This window comes from Gymnoscopelus microlampas (genome assembly GCF_963454915.1).
Source record: "Gymnoscopelus microlampas genome assembly, chromosome: 7".
Taxonomy (NCBI): domain Eukaryota; kingdom Metazoa; phylum Chordata; class Actinopteri; order Myctophiformes; family Myctophidae; genus Gymnoscopelus; species Gymnoscopelus microlampas.
In genome coordinates, this window is record NC_139944.1 from 42391065 (window position 1) to 42416168 (window position 25104).

At 41.2% G+C, this 25104-nt stretch overlaps 1 protein-coding gene across 1 annotated transcript in view; it reads left to right on the plus strand.

Moving 5' to 3' along the window:
- Nucleotides 1-2256: 2256 nt before the first annotated feature.
- vstm2lb (V-set and transmembrane domain containing 2 like b) overlaps nucleotides 2257-25104 on the plus strand; it is a gene marked incomplete at its 5' end in the record, with an annotated part of 39549 nt that continues 16701 nt past the window's right edge. Inside the window, one exon of the mRNA XM_084063115.1 lies at nucleotides 2257-2374. Within this exon, the coding sequence (XP_083919241.1) occupies nucleotides 2257-2374 (118 nt within the window). The remainder of the gene's footprint in view (nucleotides 2375-25104) is intronic.

Genomic DNA, 25104 nt, shown 5'->3' on the forward strand with positions numbered 1-25104 from the left:
TCATTCCGCGCAAGGATCGGCCTCATCAGCCATCTTTGCACCCATGCACAAGACATTGTGAAGTCGCTTGGTCATCTTTGCAAGCGAAGGACGAACGTGAGTGATTTACTCTGGTTATTCCTTTAATCTGTCACGTGTGTGTGTGTGTGTGTGTGTGTGTGTGTGTGTGTGTGTGTGTGTGTGTGTGTGTGTGTGTGTGTGTGTGTGTGTGTGTGTGTGTGTGTGTGTGTGTGTGTGTGTGTGTGTGTGTGCGTGCGTGCGTGCGTCATATTATATATACTGTATATATACGTATGTAGCCTATAGGCTAATGTAGGAGGTGTTCATGATGATCGTGATTATAGCGCACACACACACACACACACACACACACACACACACACACACACACACACACACACACACTTACTCTACAGTAAAGGATACATTGTCAGGTTGTCATCATCCACTGAGGTTTGTATTGTGGTGTTCATATAATTTACATAAATCTCTGCACAATACTGGCAGCCAGGCGGAGACAGGCGGAGAACAGTGTTGTGACTAATGCTGTATCAGTATTCTCTTCTCTTAAATGCAAGTAAGTTCCATACAGGTCTCCTTCAGTATTTTTCCCAACAGAGAAAAAGCAGGGGCCAAGGCTAATAGAACCTTTATATAGAAGACATTGTGATGGGTACTGTGTTTCATTTAGGTTTTACTGTGTGCCATTATCGGCTCCCGTACAGTTAATTTCATGTTGGCAAACATGAAACAAAAATGTACTTCAGCTGGGCTTACATGTCAAAAGTGTCTGTCTTTACAGACTATATACAGTAGGCCTATTCCTATGTCCGCAGTGACTTTGAATGGGTCAACATTAAATTTGGTAACAAATACGGCAAATACAAGCCAAACATAGATTATCCTAACACTATATTGTGGTACTGTTCTGTGAAAAGATTCAGATTTTCACTATAGATGGAGGACCGCTCTCTGATTCACATATGGTATTAAAAACAGGCAAGCCCCTTGGGAATGATGAATGACTCCCATGTGGTATTGATGCCCTACATGGGCATTCAACCATACTGCAAATAGGTAGCCAGACTTTGCATTGATCACCATTAAAATTCAAGGGCACGATTCCTGTCTTGGTGCCCATTAGGATCTTACGAGCTCTGCATGCCAATGTTAGACCCCATGAGGAGGCAATGCTCATGTGACTAAACATCTGTAGCTGTGACACCTGGGAAAGATGTTGTCATGGCCTCGCTTAATCATAATGGTAGATGGTAGCTTGTCCATTTCTTAAATGTAAGAACAACTGGCTGTAACACTGAAGTTAAATAAAGATCTAACTGACTGGATGTGTTGCAGTTGCATATAGGCTCAGATTAAGACTCGGCCATGCAAATCTTATGTGGTCGATGTATGTGTGTGGTGTGTGTGTGTGTGTGTGTGTGTGTGTGTGTGTGTGTGTGTGTGTGTGTGTGTGTGTGTGTGTGTGTGTATGTATATATATATATATATATATATATATATATATATATATATATATATATATATATATATATATATATGGTAGCCAACCCTATAGTATAGGCTAATGTAGGAGGTGTTCATCATGATTATAAATAAGACAAATAATAAAATGCTAAATTCATTAAATTAAGCTCATGAACAGTCGTTATTGATAAATAAACTAGCCTATGTTACAAACAAATAACGGACCTAAGTTGGATATATGTACATACACACACACACACACGCACGCACGCACGCACACACACACACACACACACACACACACACACACACACACACACACACACACACACACACACACACACACACACACATACATACATACATACATACTGTATGATACAGTATAGGCTATACTAGTACAGGTGACAATATCATTATGAGATCCCTCCGCCTAATTTACTTTCTCCGCAAGCCGATGCACCTGCTGTCTCCTCACTCCTCTCTCTCTCTCTCTCTCTCTCTCTCGCTCTCTCTCTCTCTCTTTCTCTCTCTCTCCATCCGCCTCTACTGGCGCATCTTCTGTGCCGAGCAGCCAGGAGAACTAGAGGCGCTACAGCAAAGCTCTCTTTTACAACACCGTGCGCGTCAAAGCGCACTTTGTGTCTGCGAGGAGAGCTGCCGATTCTCGGAGACAGATCAATAGACAACGCTCGCTGAGGATATTGATTGATCAATGTTCTCCGCCTAATGTGACATTTTCATAGATCACTCGAAATACGAGCTGAAGCAATGGGAGCGTTCGGAGTGATAATAGGGATTTTACATTACATGGGACTTTATATTCAACTTAATGCCGCTTTCAAGACGGTCGGACACGGCGAGATAGACAATCATGTCTCTGGAAACGGTAAGTTTCTCAAATAATGCGTCTAATATTCGCTGGCGTCGCAGGTGCAAAAAGTAACCCATATAATATAGCCTCTTATTTGCTATGATGTTGATCGAGTGACTGGGTGGGGTTGACATGGTGCCTTTCCGATTGTGGTGCTGATGCGATCGTTGTGTTGATGCATATGTTAAATGTGAATTTATGCGAACGTTATATTATGCTATATCTTTGTCTTCTATAGAGTTTCAACGGCAACGCTGTATATACGGGCTGATATGGTTGGTATTTAAACCAATACTTGAGTATAGGAGGAGGAATCGGCAACAGCGTTCTAGATTATTCACAGGTTAAAACTTCTGAACATTACACTTTTTTTTTTAAATAATATTTTTTTGTCCCATGTATCTGCATTTGATGTGGAATATACTAGCTATATGAGGAAAATGACTCGCAATTTGCTATGTCACATCCTTATATTGTGATCATAGCCTATACTTATTAATAGAATTTTAGGATAAGATAAAATATGTCGTTACAGCCCTGGACCGTACCATCCAGGTAAAACTAAGCCATGCCATGTCCACACATATAGCCTATGGTTCAATGACTCGAAATTGTTCAGATTATAGGCTACAGACAGATGGTTTCTGAAGATTATAATGGAACAGTTTAGATTAATATTAGGATGGAGTTGAACATTTGCAGGTTACCTGTCAGTTAGTGGGGGTTACTTATACTTACTATACCACATTTTACACTGGACACTAGCCTACTGTACAGTGTTGTGAATTTCATAATGGCCTGAGTAGTTGGTTCAAATAATATAATGTTTAGTTTATTGAGGATCAAGCAGTATACTACATAAAACACTAAAATCATATTTGTGAGTCCAATACTAGGCTATTCCGGTTTAAAATAAGGAACAGAGACATCACCAATCAAGCTTTTCTATCTGGCTTCATTATATTCCACTTTTTTTCCTTTCTTTTTTTTTAAACCACAAAGAGCTGGTGTGTCTTTACTTGTGTCCTTTTTCATAATCCTCCAACAGCTGTGTGTATTTAATCACATACAATTGCCTTCATCACATACACCTGTGTCTTACATCCTGGTACACACTCTCCAAATATAATCAGTGGCACTGGACACTACATCTGGTATCAGGGTAAAATCCAGTGGACCCAGTTAAAACAGCCAACAGTCAGATTCATCTTTAAGGGAAGACTATCAGAGTGTTCCTGAATGGAGCCACATCTTGTGTAGCCTCGGAAACCCAGCCTTTTTTTTTGTTACACTTGTGTGGCCTCCAACAAGTGGAATATTGACAGGTGTTCAGATGATCATAAGATAAGTGAAGGGGTGTGCTCTGGTAACTGCATGCCCAGTTGCCCCATAGTAAAGATTAGCTTGATCTAATTGGAAATGCAAATTGGCTTTGCGAGTTGACGCTTTCTGATTATGCAATCATGATTATTAAATCAGTAAATTAATTGCTTCAATAGTCAGACACAAATAGTATTGTGGAGATAATTGTATTTTTGAACCTTTCTCAAAGACGCTTTATGCATAATATAGGGTTTCATTAAGAAATATTGTCATAACAAACTTTGCGTTATTTAGTGTTTGAAATAGCCTACTGCTGTAGATGCCTGCTTTCATGTCTTCAAAGATCTTCCGTGGTGGTGGGTTTTACATTTTGCCAGGAAGGAATAATGTTGTCACCAACTCAACATGTATTTATCCAGTATTAAAACATTTATGACCTATATAATCTTTGTAGCATATACAGTAGTTTGTTTTTAAATTATTATTATGTCTAATGTCAGTGTACCAGCAGCAATTTTATTCTGCAGACTTTCTAGTGATCTAAGTAATTTGATTGTTTGTGGTAACCACTTCATTGTGTCTCTTCACCAGTTGTCCCACGAGCCTTCTCTGCTTAGCAAGTTAGCTTTAGATCAATCAATAGAAATGAGTGTGGGGTATTACGGGTCCAAATGGATTGACTATGTCGAACAGGTTAGAGAATCAATTAGCACACTCTACTCCCAGGGGGAGTTAATTAAAATAGGCTGTAATCGCTGCGTTTCTTTGTCCATATTATCCTATACTGGCCACAAAGAAGAACGCCTCAGGTTTTGGAGACTAATAAGAATGAAAACTCATTTCGTAACGGCTACAGTCTACTATAGATTCTTCTTTTTCTCTTCTTTTTTTAATTAGGATACAGGACTATCTTCATCTAAGAGGGCCTTTTGTTTTCAGGCTTGGAAAGAAAGCGGTTCTCTCTCTCACCAGAGATGAGAGCAGTATCCTTTGAGGTTAAATAATCCCCAGGGTACTTTTGTTTTTTATCAAGCCAAACAGTGGTTGGCTGATAAATTGTCCAGGCAGAGCAGAGCTTAGCCTTCATGTATACAGTATAAAGCCTCCTATAGATGCGACCTTCCAGCAGAGAGCTCTTGTTAGATTCAGCCCTGGCTCATTTGTTTCAGATGCAGATACATTGTAAGATTTGGCCGAGGCTACACTGTCTCCAGTTCCCTATTCGGCTGATGTTTGGCAAGCACCGATTTGCCATTATGTTAAATTACATGTTTTGAGCGAGAAGACAAGACAGTCGCATCAGGTAGTGAGCGCCTTTAATGTATACCTGCTGTGTCTACCATAAGCATGTTTCTCATCTGTCAGTATCAATGGGTCAGGTCTCACGCGGTTACGCTCACACACACATTGAAGACGGCAGGAGGAAGGAAGTTACAGCATGACTGATGTGTGTGCGTGGCATGCGTGCGCGCACACACACACACACACACACACACACACACACACACACACACACACACACACACACACACGTGTGTGATATCCTCAGAGGCAGTATAAGGCTAAAATGATGATCCCCATGCTTCATTTCAAATCCATTCTCCCCCCAATCCCTGCACTCACAGCCCTAGCGAGATAGCTGTTCCTTTGGCATTGTTGTTCGTTGTCGTTATCTGTGTACACCACAGTCTGGAGGCACATACCAATTTATTAGGCCTTCCAAAGTATCTGGAACCCTCTGCCAGTCCTCTGCTTGGTGTCGTCTTAATGAGGACGGCCTGCCCAGGCAGTTTGCATTGGCTTTCAGTTTAATGGAGCTCTTACTGTGCGTGGGTGGCCAAACAGATTGGACGCTCACGGTGTCACAGAGGAGGCCGCCGGTCGGTGGTCCCTGTGCGAGAGGGATGGAGACTGATAGGATAGGATGGGTGAAGAAATGCTCCAGAGATATGCTTTCTGGCTGGAGACAGGACACAGGAGACCGAAGAGTTCATGTTGAAACTTGAGGGTGCTTCTGGCATGTTTCCTCTGTTGTGCAGCCTGTAATGATATCGTTACTATACTTACTAAAGGCATTAAAGGGATAGTTCACCCAAAAACATTTTTTTTTTGGTATCGATTAGTCACCCCCATGGAGACTTAGTTTTTGTCGCATTCCTAAGCCAATAATTTGATGACCAGCGGACCGGTTGGCAGCGGTTCCGGTAGGAGAAACAAAGGAGTCTCTTTGTGTCTCCTACTGGAACTGCTGACACCATCAAATTATTGACTTAGGAATACGACAACAACAAAAAAATCCATGAATTCAAGTCTCCATGGGTGAGGGTGACTGATCAATTTTGTTTCCATTTTGGGGGTGAACTATCCCTTTAAAAGCAACATTTGGGTAGCCCCACCAGACCACCGCAATTTTCTTTATATATAATATAAGTATTATTTTATTATCATCATTATTTTTGCCATGCTGTAATACGTTTGTTTACATTGGTAATGTTTTTAATCATTGGAGTAAAACATAGTAAAATATTTCCCATAGCTTTTGTATGTCCTCAAAAAATCTTACATTTGCATAACGTTGATAATTTAAAGACAGATATGGGCCAAATGTGTGTATCCAAAAATGCTGCCTTTTCTGTGTTTCTCTCTAGACTTTGAAACCACAATTGACATCCTGAGCTTCACGCGGCAATAAATAGAACCAGAACCTTTAAAAGAGCCAGATGCGTTCCCTTGTTCCAGTGCCAAATGAACGGCACAGCCTCAGCCGGCACAATGAGAAGCACTTTAAAATGATGCTAAAATACCAGGAAAAGAAGAAAAGAGAAAGAAAAAAAGACAGCATCGTGGGTTTGCTTATTGGTGAAAAGGTCTGAGGGAATTGAAATCCCCGGCAGAAGGAAGGGAAGGCATGGAGGTAGTGGTCCACTGAAAGTGACAAGTATAGAGGTGAGCCTGGGGAAGGTGTCTTTGTGTGGGCTCTTATCTGTTCCACAGTGTGGATGGAGAGCACTTCAATGGGATCACCTCCAGCAGCTGAGAGGGTCAGTGCTGATAAAAAACAGGGGATATTTTGTAAGCATGGTGAAATGCCCTGACTGTGATTTTTGTAATCCAGAGGTTGTTGAATAATCATTTCTGCATTATTTGATAGTGTGATCGTTTTGGTCGTATGAATTCACACTTAAGATGTGCTAGTTTGTGACCATTAGGCACATCTTGAGATCTCAGATGTGTCGCAGTATTTATTATTACAAAACACAGTGACACTAACCACTTCAGCCCTATATATATATATTTCAGCCATTTGAAAATAGCAGAGCTCATAATGCGATGCGACGCGTTGTGGGCTTGTAGATCGGCTATTTTCAAAATATATTTGATACATTTTGAACTTGTGAAAAGGGACATTCTGCACAATGAGTACTTTTGGTACATTTACAAGTATGTTTTGATGCTGATACTTTTGTACTTTTACTCAAGTACATTTTGAATACAGGACTTCTACTTGTAACAGATTATAACATCTATATTGCAGTACTTTTTCCACCACTGGCGAGGCCAAGCTCCACTTGCACTTGTTTAATTTAAACATTTTCACCAGCTTCTTCATTCTCATAAACAGTTCACACACTGTAGCAGTTTTAGGAGCTAAACATCTAAAAACAAAAACCCACAAAAATAAATAGAATAAAAATAAACACAACAAATCTTACTGTAGGCCTATCATCAACCTAATTGACTGCATCAAAATACAATTATGTCATGAGAGTAGAAGTAGAAGAAGAAGAAGAAGAAGAAAAACAGCTCATAAACAGAACCAAATTAGAAAAGGCTTCTCCACGGCAGAAATCTCTGAAACAACTTGATCCACCCCCAGAGAGCTCTGTCGGGAGGAAAGTGACGAGTCTCGCCGACGGCTCCCAGCATAGCACCGGTGTTTGGTGTCAAGCCAGACTTACTACATCGAGGGTACGACGAACAGTATTGGGAGGCAAGGCGGAAATAGCCTCTGAGCCTTCTGTCCCAAGGGCTATGAAAAATTCACTCTGGAGAGCTAGGAGTAGCCCCACCACCTGCAACAGGCAGACAGCTGCTTGCTTGATTATCGGGCCCTTTCTTATCCCATTAAGACCTGAGGTTGATTCGATTCTACAAAATGTCTTCTATTCCTAGCAGGTTAAAAAAATATATATGTTGCTATATCTGTGGTTCTCAAACTTTTTCATGTCAAGGACCCCCAAAATGATATGTATTTGGCCGCGGACCCCCATCTCAAAATATTTAGTTCCAGGGACCCCCCCAGAAGCAAAGATTTGAGTTACAAATGTTCCCTTTAAAAATATATCTATTCAAAGATTTGCACACATTTTCAAGATTTTTCAAAAATAGCAGATCTACAAGCTCGTAGCACGGCACTCGGTGCCGCGCTATGAGCTTGTATATCTGCTATTTTTGAATAGCCCAAAGAAATCTTAAAATGACACAGATGCGTTCCCGGTCTTAATGGGTTATTTCATTATTTTACCTTCCACCTTGAATGGAGGCTGAAGGTCTCGCAGCAAGCGATTATTTCCCCAAGGAGGCCTCCTGTCGACTCGCCCCACCACTGATTCCGAGACGAATAGACTGTTATTGACTTCTTGGCGTATTCCCAGACTTACAGAGCGTATTTCTTTGTTCATCAATGTTATTATGATTTCTTGGTTTGGTGTTTTCCATATTTGCTCAGAGGCTTGTCGACAGCAGCAACTGTGCTGTACAAAAATCCCATATCAAATTAATCCATTAAGACCGGGAACGCATCTGTGTCATTTTAAGATTTCTTTGGCTATTCAAAAATAGCAGATATACAAGCTCATAGCGAGTGCCGCACTATGAGCTTGTAGATCTGCTATTTTTGGGGGAAAAAAATATTTTTTTAAAACATTTTTGAAAATCTTTGAATATATATTTTTTAAAGTGAACATTTTTAAATCAAATCTTTGCTTCTGGGGAGATGGGGTCCACGGCCAAATACATATCATTTTGGGTTGTCCTTGACATGAAAAAAGATTTGAGTTAGAAATCTTTGCTTTAAAAATATATATATTCAAAGATTTGCACAAATGTTCAAGTAAAAAAAAAAAATCACACCCAGTGTGAAGTGAGCAGTGTTATTTAGCAACAGTGGTCATCACAGTGATGGAAGCTCACTTTAAAAAAAAGTAATTTTTTTGAAGTGCGTGGTGATATTTATAGGTTATTAATTTCATCATGCGTCTCGCTAGCCAATCACAGTACTGAGCAAAGGGTGTGAATAGAGTCAGCCAATCACAGTACAGCGAAAGACAAATTTTCACGACGGTCTTTTCACGACGGTCCCAAACCTACTTATAGGAGCGGCTACACCGCTCAAAAATTCAATAGCGGATCTACAAGCTCATAGCGCGGCACTCGGTGCCGCGCTATGAGCTTGTATATCTGCTATTTTTTAAACAGCCCAAAGAAATCTAAAAATGACACACAGATGCTTTCCCGGTCTTAATGGGTTAAAGAGGGGATGATAGTAGGATTCTCGAACTGCTCAGGCACAACATATTGGTATTTCTCTGCGTAGAAACTGTAATTGGTGTTATACAACATTGTATTACTACCTTACTGTTAATGAGGAGATAAAACAATAATACAGACGTGGTCATGCAACACTGGCATTGTTTGATAAATAATAATAATAGCTTACATGCAGTAGCATACATGGAGGCTTGTTTTGTTACATAGTACCCATAACCCTGACTTCATGTACACAGTGCCCAGGCCATGTGTTTGCTATATTTCATGCATAAATGTATAACTACCACCAGTTAGTTAATGCATTGTACATACACATTTAAAGCTTTTTAAGATCATGATGAATACTGTGTGCGCCGCGTGTCTCTTCATTACAAGTGCTGCTTATTGTTTTATCCTCGATTCCCTTGGGGCTTCGCTGATTATTAAAGCCATTCATCAAATTAGCGAAATACCTCCTCCCACGGGGGACTCTGCAGGCTATTTGCATTCACCTTGGTGGTGGAAGTTATTTAACTGCCATTTTATGACTTAGTCATATATAACTGCCTTTCGCTTCTCAATGAATAATTTTCTTTTGTTTTATCCCCCCTCTGGATGCGACACAAATGGAAGCAATGTGTCAATGACCCTTTAATTTTACTGGCTGTCCCCTCGGGGGTGTTCATTTTTTTTCTTGAAATATGTACGTAGGGCTACTTAAGCCTAGAGATTTCTGTAATGCTGCTCAGCGCTATAGCTAACGTATAGCCATGAGTCACTTCAACCAACACTAACAATGTTCTTAACCCATTAAGACCGGTGTAGCATCATTTGTTTAATTTTTAAGATTTCTTTGGCTATTCAAAAATAGCAGATATACAAGCTCATAGCGCGGCACCGAGTGCCGCGCTACGAGCTTGTAGATCTGCTATTTTTGAAAAGTCTTGAACATTTTTGCAAATCTTATATTTTTTGAAGCGAACGTTTAGGAACATTTAGTTCCAGGGATCCCCAGAAGCAAATATTTGAGTTACAAGTCGCTTAAAAAGAAAAAAAACAACAAATATTTGCACAAATGTTAATGCTTTTTCAAAAATAGCAGATATACAAGCTCATAGCTCAGAGCTTGTATATCTGCTATTTTTGAATAGCCAAATAAGTCTAAAATGACAGAAATGTGTTCCCGGATTGAATGAGTTAAAGGACGACTTCAACCTATATTCATATAATTGGTCCTCACTAATGCTCATGATAATATGGCACGATTCTGTTCCACTCGGTCTGTGTCTCAGAGGAGGGCGAGAGTTCAGAAACCCGCCTACCAGTGACATTATCGTTAGGCAGGTTGTTGCTTTATTAACACGAGAACAATGGCTTCCATTATAGCATTGCTATACTTTCCAGGCATAGAAAGCCTGCAGTTTCTATTAGATGATAGACTGAGTAGACAAAAACGGTGCCATATTATCATGAGCATTAAGTGAGGACCAATTATATAAAGACAAGTTGAAAATGGGTGAAGTCGTCCTTTAAATAATTGTGGCGTAACAATGACGCATCTGTGTTGAGATTTATTATGACCAAAATTTTACCTGCGTGTTAGGGATGAGCTGTATAATTCCAGCATCGGCATCATGATGTATGCATATGCAGTCACGTTGCACAGGATTCAATGTAAAGCGAATTAGGCCCGCCACCACTCCAGTTACGCTAAAACAATTTCACTTCTTGATCGAAAACGACATCTAGAAAATGAGCAACATTTGCATTTTCAAATTAATTGAGAAGAAACACTATCTTGTCCATTCTGGTAAATAAGAAAATGTACTCAGATGTAATGAGCTCCTGCATGGTCTTACGCACGCACGCACGCACGCACACATACACACACACACACACACACACACACACACACACACACACAGTCACACACACACACTCTGCATGCACAGCGAGTGGTGTTGAGTCAACCAGAGTATTGAACAAACCGCCTTATGTTAAAAAATGTAAAGCCGCATATCTAGCGAATGTCGATTTCTTCAAACATCATTCATCCCCGTCGCATGTTTCTTTGATCTGTATTCTTCAAAGCAGGTACATCAAAAACCTGAACAAATCATACTTTGAGACATGAGAGCTGTAATGACACCCCCACTAGAAGGAGGAAAAGGAACACGAAGATGCTTTTTAACCCATTCAATCCGGGAACGCATCTGTGTCATTTTTAGATTTCTTTGGGCTATTCAAAAGTAACAGATATACAAGCTCATAGCGCGGCACCGAGTGCCGCGCTATGAGCTTGTAGATCTGCTATTTTTTTTTAAATCGCGAACATTTGTGCGAATCTTTCAATATATATATATTTTTTAAAGTGAACATTTCCCTTCAAAAAAACGTATATTGCTATAATATTTTAAAACTTATGTTGCTATAATATCAGTGGTTCTCAAACCTTTTCACATTAAGGACCCCCAGGGATTTGAGTTACAAATGTTCGCTTTTAAAAAATAAATTCAAAGACTTACACAAATCTTTCAAAAATAGCTAAAGTATAAAACAATGGTTAAAGTGGTTCAAATCTAAAATGACAGATGCTTCCCCGGTCTTAATGGGTTAAGTCTGGGTTTGTCAGGCTCGCATGAAAAAGCCTTCAGAACCATGGCTCTAGGTCTTCTTGCAAATGCACATCAACACAGGCAAGGCACATCAACCCCACAACCAACCCGCCGACCCCAAACATGCACAAAACATTACACTGCCTGGATGATAAACTTGCCTGTAGCCCATACTAATTAGCCCTGTGCTTTAGCTATACTCTCACTGCAGAAAGTTCCCTCTTGGGAGAGAGAGAGAGAGAGAGATCGACAGATCGACCCTATATACAGACTGAATTAATCCATCTTATTTTGGACTCACTCAGATAAAGAAAATGTATAATAATAATGGCATCTTTTGAGATTGACCAGTATTAGATTTTTTTCGTGTACTGTAGGCTATGTAGTTACATACAGCACGCTTTGGTTTACTACTTCATTATTTTCTAGTCTTTCAATTTTTAATGAGTCTTCAGTGGGTATACATAGCAAGCAGCCATTCCAGTGTTGTCATGGTCACACTTTGTATGACTGCTCTCCAAGCAATACAGTGAAAAATGCCAAGGAGAGCCATTTTAAAAATGCATGTGCTTGCATCTTCATATGTGAGCATCCCCCTGCCATAGCTAGGAGATGAGTATGCCACGACTACTGCCTTTATGAAAACGTGTACAGTCAGTACGTAGAAACGGCAGAATCAAACAGACTCCCACCAGACCGATAGCGATAGATTTTGAGACAACACAACAGGCTTTAGATATGTCTGTGCATAGTGAATATTCACATTAGGAGTGCGTGGCTTGGCTCGCTTCCAATCCATACCAGTTTTTTAAAGCTGGAAAAATGTACCGGTGGAGCCTTGCTACAGTGTTGATTTAGCACCCGGCCAAGGTTAGTGGATTGATTTGTGGTGACTCTAATTTGATTTAAGTCGGGTAAGAGTTTGCCGAGCCGTCTTGTCCGGGGCCTGACGTCTGCACAATACACGCTGCGACGCGGGGCTGTTTGTCAACAAGTCATGTCTCACTGGCGGGGGAGTGGAGAGAGGGGGCCTGCATGGCCAGCTGAAAGGCAATTTGACAGTTGTCAGATCGATAAAGCAAAGGGAAAGACAAGGAGGCAGGGAAGGCGTGAGGGGCTTGTCCAGACTATACAGACCCCAGCATGATTTCCTGGTGGTAATGATTCTGGATGTGTTTATGTGAGGTACAGTATAAGGCTATACATGTCTTTGTCCGCTGTGTGTGTGTGCGTGTGTAATAACAAAACAGCAACAAGCTTATTGGCCAAATACAGTATCAGTGTAAAATCCTCGGTTTTCATTTCATTTTGGTTTAGTATAAACATAGATGGGTCGATGTGGGTAAATCATAATACTCTCAACGTGTTCGCACGTAGCTTTGCACAATATTAAAACAAAACAAGAAGCAGAAATTCAGATGTCAAAAATATGACTTGTCGTCCCATGACAACGAGTATAACATACGCTATCTCTACAAGAGAGCTGTGTGCCATGTCCTGGTATATAGTCAGGTGTGCTGGTGCATTTATAGAATCAAGACACAATACAGTACGAACAGAATGTACTGACTGTAGCATTATCTCACACATTCAGCTTGTCCAAAACGCTGCTGCAAGAATGCTAATGGTTCAAAAAACCTGGTAGCATATCACCCAGGCCTGTCCTGGCATCCTTGCACCTGGCATCCTTACAGTTGCACCTATTCATTTTGCAATTGATTTTAAAATTGTACTTAGCCTATTACTTTTAGAGCATGTCTTACAGTCCTGGACAGATCCCAAGGCTACATATCTCACATTTTTAATTACTTATGAGCCTTTTTTTTTTTTTACAACCCGAGGTCTGCCGTGAAGCTTGTTATTGTTGTTCCTACAGTAGATCCAAATTCATGTTGAAGAAACGATACTGTCAGAGACCCTGACCCTATGGAATGTGTTTCCTGAAGAGCTCCAATTGGGTTAGAGTCTGCATCAACTTTAAACCACTTTTAAAGACCAACTTAAAAGAAAAAAAAAACAGTGAAAAAAAAATTGCTCTATGCACTTAAACACTGGATTATGCAATGTTTCAGCAGTCTAAATCAGTGGTTCTCAACCTTTTTCATGTCAAGGACCCCCAAATTTATATGCATTTGGCCGTGGACCCCCATCTCAAAATATTTTGCTCCAGGGACCCCCAACAATTGGAGTTACAAATGTTCGCTAGCCAATGTGGATAAAGGCGTTGAAATTGTGATGCTTTATTCATACATTTTGCCAGGGACCCCCTGGTACCCCCCCCCCCCAAGGCCCCCAGGGGGTCCCCGGACCACACTTTAAGAACCAATGGTCTACATCACGTAAGGGATTGAAAACTAAAGATCAGCCCATTGCTCCCAATTAAAATGCTGTTCATTTAACACAATCAACAACTTCAGTGATCTGGCACATGTCAAAACAGTCAACAACCTCTCACTCCCTCCCACAAGGGGCCGCCACTGTGCGTGTGAAACACACCAGTCATTCTATTGTGATGAATTGTCACATTGATATCATTGGTATATTGCGTTGATTTATGGTTTAATTTCATTAAGCATGTGTATTGTGTAAAGCTCTTTGTGAATTCTGCTTTGAAAAGCTCTACAGTATATAAATCAAGTTTATTATTATTATTATTATTATAAGTGGAGGCATGTAGCAGATAATAGTGCATGTCACAAGTAGTGTTAATGTCCAGTTGGTGCAGTCTGGGAGATAGCAGCTGTTTGATGTATTGTACAAAATATGATACAATAGGATACTGTACTCTGAGGAAAAATAGATTAAAATACATATTTGGTAGTCCTTTCCCTCACTGTGGGTATTACAACAAGCAATGGCTCAGTTATTCTATCTATAGATTAAGCAGCTACAGAGTGAAATACAGAGATACAGAAATAGGTTGGCTATAGTGGTATTGTAACATAATGTGTTCAAGGTTAAAGGTTCCTTTATTGTTACATTTAGGTACAAAAGAGTATTATGGTTCCTCAGACATTGTAACAGCAGCAGCAGCAGTAGTAGTAGTAGTAGTAATACTATACGTGTGTGTGTGTGTGTGTGTGTGTGTGTGTGTGTGTGTGTGTGTGTGTGTGTGTGTGTGTGTGTGTGTGTGTGTGTGTGTGTGTGTGTGTGTGTGTGTGTGTGTGTGTGTGTGTTACTATACTTGCGAGGACCAAGTATAGTTAGTATAATTTGAAGAAAAACTTTTTAAAAAAAAACATTTTTAGAGATACGTTTACAATTAGAGAAACATTCAGGTCAGGATTAGACATTTAGAGGCTAGGTTTAGGCATTGGAATTAGAGTTAAACATGATTTATACTTTTTTTGCGCGCCAGTGTCATGCACCGAAAAATAGCTGATCTATAAGCTCACAACGCGTCGCAGCGCGACGCGTTGTGGGCTTGTAGATCTGCTGTTTTCCGGCTTTAGGCTTACGGTTAAAAATGGCAAAATATATTTATTTTTTAAATGGCATTCATAAAATGAAAATAAAATGCGTGTGTGTGTGATGCATTTGTGGCCACACAAAAAACAGTTCATTGGGGAGAATATAGGTGTCCTCAATTAGATTTTGTTCTAGTTGTTAAGGTTAAAGGACCATACCGGTCCAAATACATGTCAGTGCTACTCATAGCTTCAACTTTATATCGGTAGATTTACTATCGAATTTACCTAACTGAATCAGTGTTGTTGTAGCATAACCCTTCTGTGGTATTATTTTTTTAGTTTGCGAGTCTGGTAAGGTTGACACACTGTATTGTAGGGGTTTTAAATCAGTACAGCCATAACATACAGTCACATTACATGACAATACTTAATACTTGATGTAATCTCAATTATGAACAATGTAGACAGTATAATTATAATCTATATGATTCATATTCAACATTTACCTCTGTTAGATCATATGTATCAATTAAAGTACTGTTTTTGTGTGTGATAAAACCATATTATAAAATATCAAATATCGTTTTTTCATCAATATATACTACAATATCTTTATTGTTAGAAAACAAAGGCTATTTTGTTCTTCACAGAAAACGAGCCAAGGCCAATGACTGTTGAAAAAATAATTGATTGCATAATTTTACTTTGAACATTGAACACGGACCCAAACACCACCACATACTGTATGGTGGTTATAAAAGTGACACACTGAACTATGCTTATAGCAAAGCTAAATCTCTAGACTCTAGGAGAAGCCTTTCAAAAAAGTGCCTGTCCTTCCAAATCCGGGCAGATTTATTTGACTACCCAGTACAGTACATTTGCCCACGATATCTCAAGCATATAATAAAATCCCCCTGTCTTTTTCTTTCTGACGTGCCCCCACTCCCAAGGACAAGCTTGTAAGGAGCTATCTGCCCCCCCAAAGAGTCCTGGCTCCAGGGGCGGACTGGCCATTTGGCGTACCGGGCAAATGCCCGGTGGGCCGCTGGGCCAGTGGGCCACTGGGCCAAAATAAAAAATAAAAAAATATTTATTTATTTTTTATTTTTTTTGAAAAATATATTTTTAAAAATGTTTTAGGGTTATTACGGTCATATCCGAGTCGCGCGGCCCAATTATTAGTTACGTTAATGTTTAGGCTGGGATGCTTTCCAGCAGGCGCCTCAGTGCGGCCGCAGAGTTCATGTGCAGGGCTGAGCTGAAACAGTGAAACGCCCCCCCCCCCCCCCCCCGGTTGTCAACAACCGGGGGGGGACCAAAATGCCAGGGCTGAATTTTGGTCCCAGTCCGGCCCTGCCTGGCTCCAACAACCAGTGGGAAATTTTAGATGTGGCAATTGTGGCATTGCTCCAACATAGTCAAATCAAATAGCTTTGTGGATACGTTCAGTCAAAAAACAAGTTTTGCTAATTGTAATTCTACTTATGTACTGTAGTAGCATACAGATTAGAATGCGAATGTGGTTGTTTTTACACTGGATGCACTAAGCGCAGACTTAGGGACACATTTGCTGAGCATAAATATACAGTCCGGATTGGGAATCCCAACTACCCCTAGATAGCTGGACACACAAATCAAAATCATTTTATGGTTATTGAGGTCATTCCCAGCCTAAGAGGTGCATGATGATAGACTCAAACAGCTACTCCAAAGAGAAACCTTTTAGATGATTACGCTTACAGCGACAACATTCCCTGGTCTTAATGACAACATTGAATTCTCCCCATTTTTCTGGAACAGACTCAGCCAATAATATTGGCTGAGTCTGTTCCAGAAAAATGTTGTCATGTTATTGATGCTACAGTATGTGGATCCTGTGTGTGCTGTGGTTCTTATTTCCCCATTTGGGTTCTGTGTTCCAACTGGATGTATTTTATTGTATTTCTTTGTGCAGTTTTCTATTTGATATGTAATGTGTATTCACACATGGGTTAAGGTGCATTCTGTTCTGCTGGTTAAGTGGTGCTGTCATGTGAAGATGATTGTGGGCACTATTTAATGACGTGTGACGTTACTAGTGGACCCTGATGAAGGCCTCCGGTCGAAACCCCTTTGTCACCTGTGTTTTTTTAAAGTCCTTGCTATATGGAATGTGAACTGAAGTGAGCTGTTGTAGAGCCATCATGAGGAGATTTGAAAGATTTGTGATGGAGCTTCTTCCTTGGCTTAATGGGAATGTGCTTGCAAAGTGGCATTTTGTGCAAAACGGCCATCCCCACAAACTTTGGAAGCTAATTATAGCCAATCAGACGTCTTGATCATAATGAATACAGAGAAAACGTGTAGTGATTTATGTGATGTTTGGACAAAATCTGTAGGAGTAATATTTAAAAAATGCATTTAAAAAGATTGGCCTCCTGGTGACAAATTTGGGGCAGAGGATCTGCTCTGGCCTCCAGGGAGTGTGCGTGCAGAGTTTCGCACTGATCGGTCCAACGGTGCCTGGACGCACGCAAGGACGGACAGGGGCAAAAACATATAGTCTCGGGCTCGGCCACACCTTTGGCCTGGCGGAGAAAATAAATATTTCTGTGTTGGATTATCTATTTGTCAAGCAAGTGTCGAGCCTCTGAAAGTCTGTTATGGTGTAGTTCAAAGTAATGCTTAAGGTTATGCAACTGCTTGGGTAAAGGTTAGGCATGTATCTATTAGGGTTCAGGTGTTATGTTAAAAGTTAAGGTTATAATTTAAGTTGAGGGTTAATTAAGGCATGTACTGTATGTACTGTATCTCTTAGTGTTTGCCACTTGACAGTGGGATTACCAGGTTATTCCCAGAGTGATTCGCTGGTTATTCCGTGAGGGCATAGTCTTTGTCAACTAGTACATACATAACACCAAAATATTTGTCATGAGTGGAATGAGTGGTTTTATCTGCACGAGTTTGATAAAGGAGGCCCAATGTCCCCAAAAGTTTGCAAGACCCCCATGCTGTTTCTGTCTGTGTGTGTGTGTGTGTGTGCGTATGTGCGTGCGTGCGTGCGTGCGTGCGTGCGTGCGTGCGTGCGAGAAAGCGTGTTTCGGCCACTTCAAATGTAGACCAGACTAAAATAAGTTGAATTATCCTGTTGAAATGATATCCACTTTAAGGATGATATCAAAGGGTACTTTCCTGTGGTGTGGCCCCCCAGAGTGGTAGTGCTAATTAGAGAACCCCCATTCCTCAGAGGAATAGATGGGAAAGGCTGAAAAAAACATAATTAGTGGCATAATGGCTGCTACCCTGCTGCTGTGGTCTGCTTCCCTTCCAGTGTAAAATCATGAGAGTTCATTTTACTCTGAGAGTCAACAACTCTCAGAGTTAAATGAACACTCAGGATTGTCCTGTGTACCTTTGTAGTAGATTTATATTGTGAATATTTTTGAATAGCCAAAGCTAAGTGGTTAAAATGATTGTGATGCTATGTTAACTAAGTTCGCTGAGGACCCCCTGGTACCCCCCCCCCCCCCCCCCCCCCCAAGGACCACTGGTGGTCCCTGGACCACTGGTTAAGAACCACTGCTTTGGGGGGGGGGGGGGGGGGGTTCTAATCCGTGCGTTTCAAAAAACAAGCAGCCTAATAACGCCTGTGCATTTCACTAGCCTAATCTGGTGATAGTGGAGAGATAAATCAGTTGGTTGTCATTATTGTCATTTTTCCTGTGTATCTCAAAGCCTATTTCGTTTCATGAGGCGGTGTGTGTGGAAAAACTCTATTCCGAAGTTGCAGAGGACTGCAGTGGCCTTGATCCACAGTATGACAGATAGAAACACTGACAGAAAGCTTTGCTGTCGCTGTGGCAAAGCCCCTTAAAAGTCCTCTAAAAGGGCTCTCGACAGACGAGTGCAGAGGCAATGCACATTAGTGAAAAGCCAAGGTATATCCTCTCACAGTCTTGAGTATGGACACTTATTGGGAATAGTATAGTACAGTGTATAAGGGTATAGCCTATAAGAAGAATGTATACAGACGTCCTTATTCATACTGTAGCCTACTGTATATTCTGTAGTTGTTTATTATTGTTGTTGTCTCCGCCAGGCTGAAAGGCATGGCGAGAGAGTATGTTTTGCACCCTGTCCGTTCGTCCGCGTGTGTGTCCGTCCGTGTGTGTGTGTCCGTCTGTGAACAGGTTATCTCCGGCACTGTTGGTTTGATCGCAGCGAAACTGTGCACACACACTCCCTGGATGCCAATTCAGAACCTTTGCCCCAAATTTTTCACATGGGCCTGTTATAGCGCCACCAGGAGGCCGCTTTTTGCTAAACTATTTTTTTGACAGTACTCCTACAGATTTTGTCCAAACGTCACGCAAATTGGTACACAGTATCTCTATAGTCATTACACGAAACGGGTCTTTCAGATTATTCATATTCCATCCTGATTGGCTAAAAATGGCTTCCAAAGTGCTCTGTTTTGAACAAAATGCCTGAAATCATGAACACAGCTTGCAATTTCTGTGAAATTGTGCACGCACATTCCCACTAGGCCGAGGAAGACATGCCACTTGAACATTTTCAAATCAGCCTCATGGTGGCGCTATAACAGGCCGATTACTGTTTTTAGCTATAACTGCACCGATCTGTGTAAAACTTTGTACAGTATGTGTACTCCCTAGAGGTCAGGGAAAAGCCTTTGCCCTGCATTTTTCACATCTGCCTTTTATAGCGCCACCAGGAGGCCAACTTATATAAAGCAATTTTTTTGATATTACTCCTTCACATTTTATCCACATTTCACGCAAATCGGTAGACATGACCTAATAGTCATGTGATCAAGACGGGTCTGTTATATTTTTCATATTCCATCCTGATTGGCTAAGATTGACAGCTAAAGTTTGCAGGAGTGGCCCGTTTTGAACAAAATGTTGCAAATCATGAACGCAGCGTCCGATTGCGGAGAAACTTCGCGCACACATTTGCACTACGTTGATGAACAAATGCCACTCTTTCAACATTGCCCTATTATAGCGCCACCAGGAGGCCGACTTATATAAAACTCATTTTTTTATATTGCTCCTTCAGATTTTATCCAAACATCACGCAAATCGGATCCATCCGATCCGCCTGATTTTTCACATTCCAGCCTGATTGGCGAATTCCAAACATTGCTGCCCCACACTATCCTACCTGACCTGGCGGAGACCTGTGCTCCGAGGAGCACTTTTTCTAGTTATGTGTATTACACTTATTTTGAACGTACAAAGTTAAAATACAGATAGATGTATGTAGGCCTACAGTACTGTATCTATATGTCCATACACAACAGCAATTAAAGCATCACACAAACAACGAACAAAAGAAAATCCCCCATTGGTGGTTCTTTGGAGTGTTGGGAGCACTGTCATCCCCACTGAACAGAACAGAGATGTCCATTCTTATAGTCATGATTAGGAACAATTGTGTGAACAATGTACAACATATGTTACAGTGAACGTGAAAAGTAAAATGGGAAACCTATAGATTTACCTGACAATGTATTTCCCTCACTGGCTATCAGGTCAAACTTATGCATAGGTCCATGGTGAACGCACTCTCCAGATACCTTAGCTTAACCTTAGCCATACCAAAACCATGCCTAAACTTACCCACAGTAAACTGCCTAACCTTGCCTAACCTTAACCCAAGCCTAAACTTTACCATATTAACTTGACTAAAATACAAACGTACTGTAACTATGTCTATAACTAACAAATTATATTACAAATTTATCATTTACCTTCCTGTGAATAGTTTATAGAAGAAACTAAACACGTATAATCCCACTGTGAAATGCACAATTAATTCTACAAGGTGGTATTCTCCTTTGGATTAGCGGTGGCTGTGGTTGTTGCATAATTTCTGGCAACATTTTACAGCTGTTTTTGTGTCCTCCTCTACATACTGTATAGTATTACTGTATCCCCATTTTGCTTTATGTTTCTCATTCCAAGTCATTACTGACAAGGAGGCTGTTTGCATAGAGACAGATAAACAATCACAGTTAGTGCTGTGATGGATTGAAACGGTGTGTCAATAAACACAATTAGCAGCTCATACTTTGCCAAAATCGTTGACTTTAATGCTGTCGATATAGTAATGCAGACGATCTCCTTTCATTTTTTACTTCTGGTCATGATTGTTCATGTTGTTCTTTCACTCTGTCTGTCAGGTATGAGAGTGACAATTCTTATTTTCAGTGCACTGGCACAGGTAATTTTTTACTTTACTGGAGTATTTCCAATTTTCCGATACTTTATACTTCTACTCCACTACATCTCAGAGGCAAATTTTGCACTTTTACTCCGCCCTATTTTATACCTAAGCAATTTTCAAACATTAGTACTTTTACTTTTGGTGCTTTAAGTATATTTTGATGCCAATACTTTTGTACTTTTACTCAAGTAAATATTGAATTCCTGACTTTTACTTGTAACAGAGTACTTCTACATTGCAGTATTGATACTTTTAGTTAAGTAAAAAAGTGAGTACTTTTTCCACCACTGAATGCATGTGCGTGGGATGGTGATGTGTGTGCCTGTACGTTCGTTTGTGTACATTAGGGATGGGAGCGGGGGCGTCATGCAAGGTGGCACGATTAAAACAGGTGCACGCCTAAACATGCTAATATGCTGTGACATATTATGCATAACATTTGACATACAGTATAGATTAAAATACATCGCCTGCAATTGGTTAAAGAATGCGGCAGCTATAGGCTCATCACTGGTACCAGGAGATTTGAGCACGTAACACCTGTTTAAGCTGCACTTCCCTGGCTGCCAAGTCGCCTTCAGGATTGATCTTAAGATTTTACTGCTAACTTTTAAAGCTCTTTAATGGTCTAGCAGCTCCTAGCTATTTACTATGTGATATGGTAGGACCCTATGTGTGCCAGTGCGTACCCTTAGATCATTGGTTCTCAAAGTGGGGTCCGTGGGGGGGTTCCAGGGGGTCCTCAGCAAAATGTGTTGATATAGCGTCACAATCATTTTAACCACTTTAACCTTTTATACTTTGGCTATTCAAAAAATAGCAGATATACAAGCTCATAGCGCGGCACCGAGTGCCGCACTATGAGCTTGTAGATCTGCTATTTTTGAAAACTCTTGAAAATGTGTGCAAACCTTTGAATATATTGTTTTTAAAGCAAACATTTGTAACTCAAATCTTTGCTTCTGGGGGTCCCTGGAAGAAAATATTTCGAGATGGGGGTCCGTGGCCAAATACAAATCATTTTGGGGGTCCTTGGCACGAAAAAGTTTGAGAACCACTGCCTTAGATCATCTGGTAGGGGTCTACTGGAGATTCATGAGGCTAGTTTGGTGACCAAAGGAGATCGGGTCTTTGCCATAAAGGCCCCCAGACTCTGGAACAGCCTACCAGAGGAAGTCATGGTTAACCAGATCATTAACGAGTTTTAAATCCCTCTTAAAAACCCATTTCTACAGAATGGCCTTTTTAACTTCTTGAGATAAATCTAGTTTGTTATTGCTCTGTTGTTCTATTGTAAACTTAATATATTACTGTTATTGCCTTATTGCATTGTTGTTGTTTCATTGCTGTTTTGATTGTTCAAGCACTTTGTAACATTGTTTAAAATGTGTAAAAGTGCTATACAAATACATTTTTATTATATTATTATTCTTAATAGTTACATTACATTACAAATGTACCAGTACACTGAGGATTTCCCTGTGTATTCCACAATCATACAAATAAACCAAAATGCTCACATATTTTACACACAGTTACACAAGAGCACGTGCACACGTGTCTGCATATGCTGTATGCTAGGGCTGCATGGGCAGCATATCGATTGAAAATGACAGTTTACCATTGATACTGCAGCACACTGCCCATTACTATAAGGTCCAACATGTTGATGGTCAACAAGATCATTTAACGTGATCGCACGTACATTAGCAATCATGTATACAAATATTGAAAACATATATTATCATGATAGATTTTATGTATCGTTATCGGCCAGCCTGTACACACGAACGCACACGCACGCACGCACACACACTCACTCTCACTCTCTCTCTCTCTCTCTCTCATATTTACCCCACACGCACCCCCACCCCCACCCCCACCCCCCCACACACACACACACACACACACACACACACACACACACACACACACACACACACACACACACACACCTACAGTACGATGCAGCACTCACACTGGATACGTCTCCCAGGATTGCTGAACACCTGCCAGAGCCACTGGGAACGGGTCCAGGAGATGTAGTGAGCTACTTGGAGACTGTTGGAAGCATCTCTTTATACCAGACAACAGAGACCCAACAAACACAGACTGCCCACTCAACGAGAGGAAGCATGGAGACAGAGAGAGAGAGAGAGAGACAGAGAGAGAGAGAGAGGGGGGGGAGTTGGAAAGCTGTAATAGGTAGAGTTATTAGTGAACCGAAGGAAAGTTGTGAGAACCCCAAAAATGTCCAACGGAGAGAGAGAGAAAGAGAGAGAGAGAGAGAGAGAGAGAGAGAGAGAGAGAGAGAGAGAGAGGGAGAAGGGAGAAAATAAGATGGAGATATTGAGGGAATGGAGAACATTGGGGAGAGAGGTGAAGGTACTAGCAGATCTCTAGTGCCCGCGCGTTCGTGCATGTTTGCGTGCGTGTGTACAATCATGCTTCCTTCAATGCATGAGGTGTGAGCAGACCGCTTCTTGTCACCTGACAAGGGGGAGTTTCCCCGGTAGGACATAGTGCGTGGAAGGAACACGTTATCCCAACCAGTTCCTTTCCCCTCCATCAGGCGCCCCGGCTGACCAGGGGGAGGCAGTATAGAGACCAGGATTACTACATGTTTTTTGTGAGGGTACCTACCCTAGGCCTAGGGGACACGGGGAGAACATGCAAACTCCACACAGAAAGGCCCTTTCGCCAACCCTACCTAGGGTATGGGCACTGATGACGTGGAGGACAGAACACGCCCACAGCGTCCCCGGCGGGAATCGAACCCAGGACCTTTTAGCTGTGAGGAGACATGCGCTACCGACTGCGCCACCATGCCCGCCTTCTCTTCTTTCTTTGATTGATTGATTGAATACTTTATTAGTCAGAAATGTAAACAGCATGTGGTACAGTATTATTAAAGCTAGAATGATAACACAACATACTGTAGTCCTGGGGACCCCAACGTTTCCATTGTGGTCCTTCAGTATCTATAAGCTGTTGATGTGCTATTTCCGGCGGATGACATCCAGCACTCAACTAAGTATAAATCAGGCTTAAAGCATCACAGGGAGGAACTGTTAACGGTACATTTAAAACCACCTAGCTGGAACTTCCAACTGGCCAGCATGGAGGGAGAGAGGGAGGGAGAGAGATACAGTACAGAGAGGGAGAGGAGAGGAGAGAGAGAGAGAGAGAGAGAGAGAGAGAGAGAGAGAGAGAGAGAGAGAGAGAGAGAGAGAGAGATACAACAGGAGAGACAGAACAAGAAAGGGACACAGTATAAGATTTCTAGAGACACAGAGGGGTGGAAAATTGAGGGGAGAGAAAAGAGCTTGACTTTGCAGAAAGCTGGTCTTACACTGGATGGCTGGGGAAATGGAAAAAGCACAGGATTTATACCGTGTTGCAGCTCTAAGCCTGTCCTCCTCCTGTACGACTGTGCCGGTGTCTTTGAGGTCTTTCTGTGCAGCTGTGTCCTTGAACTTGACTTTGAGGAGGCGTCACACTCTGTGGCCTCGAAATGATGACCATTAAGAAGAAGACTGACGGAGCAAGTTTGTTTTTATCATTCCTGCAGCTACTGTACCTATTTGAGGGCTTTACATAATGCATGCACCTGTGTGTGCAGTGGATTATGTTG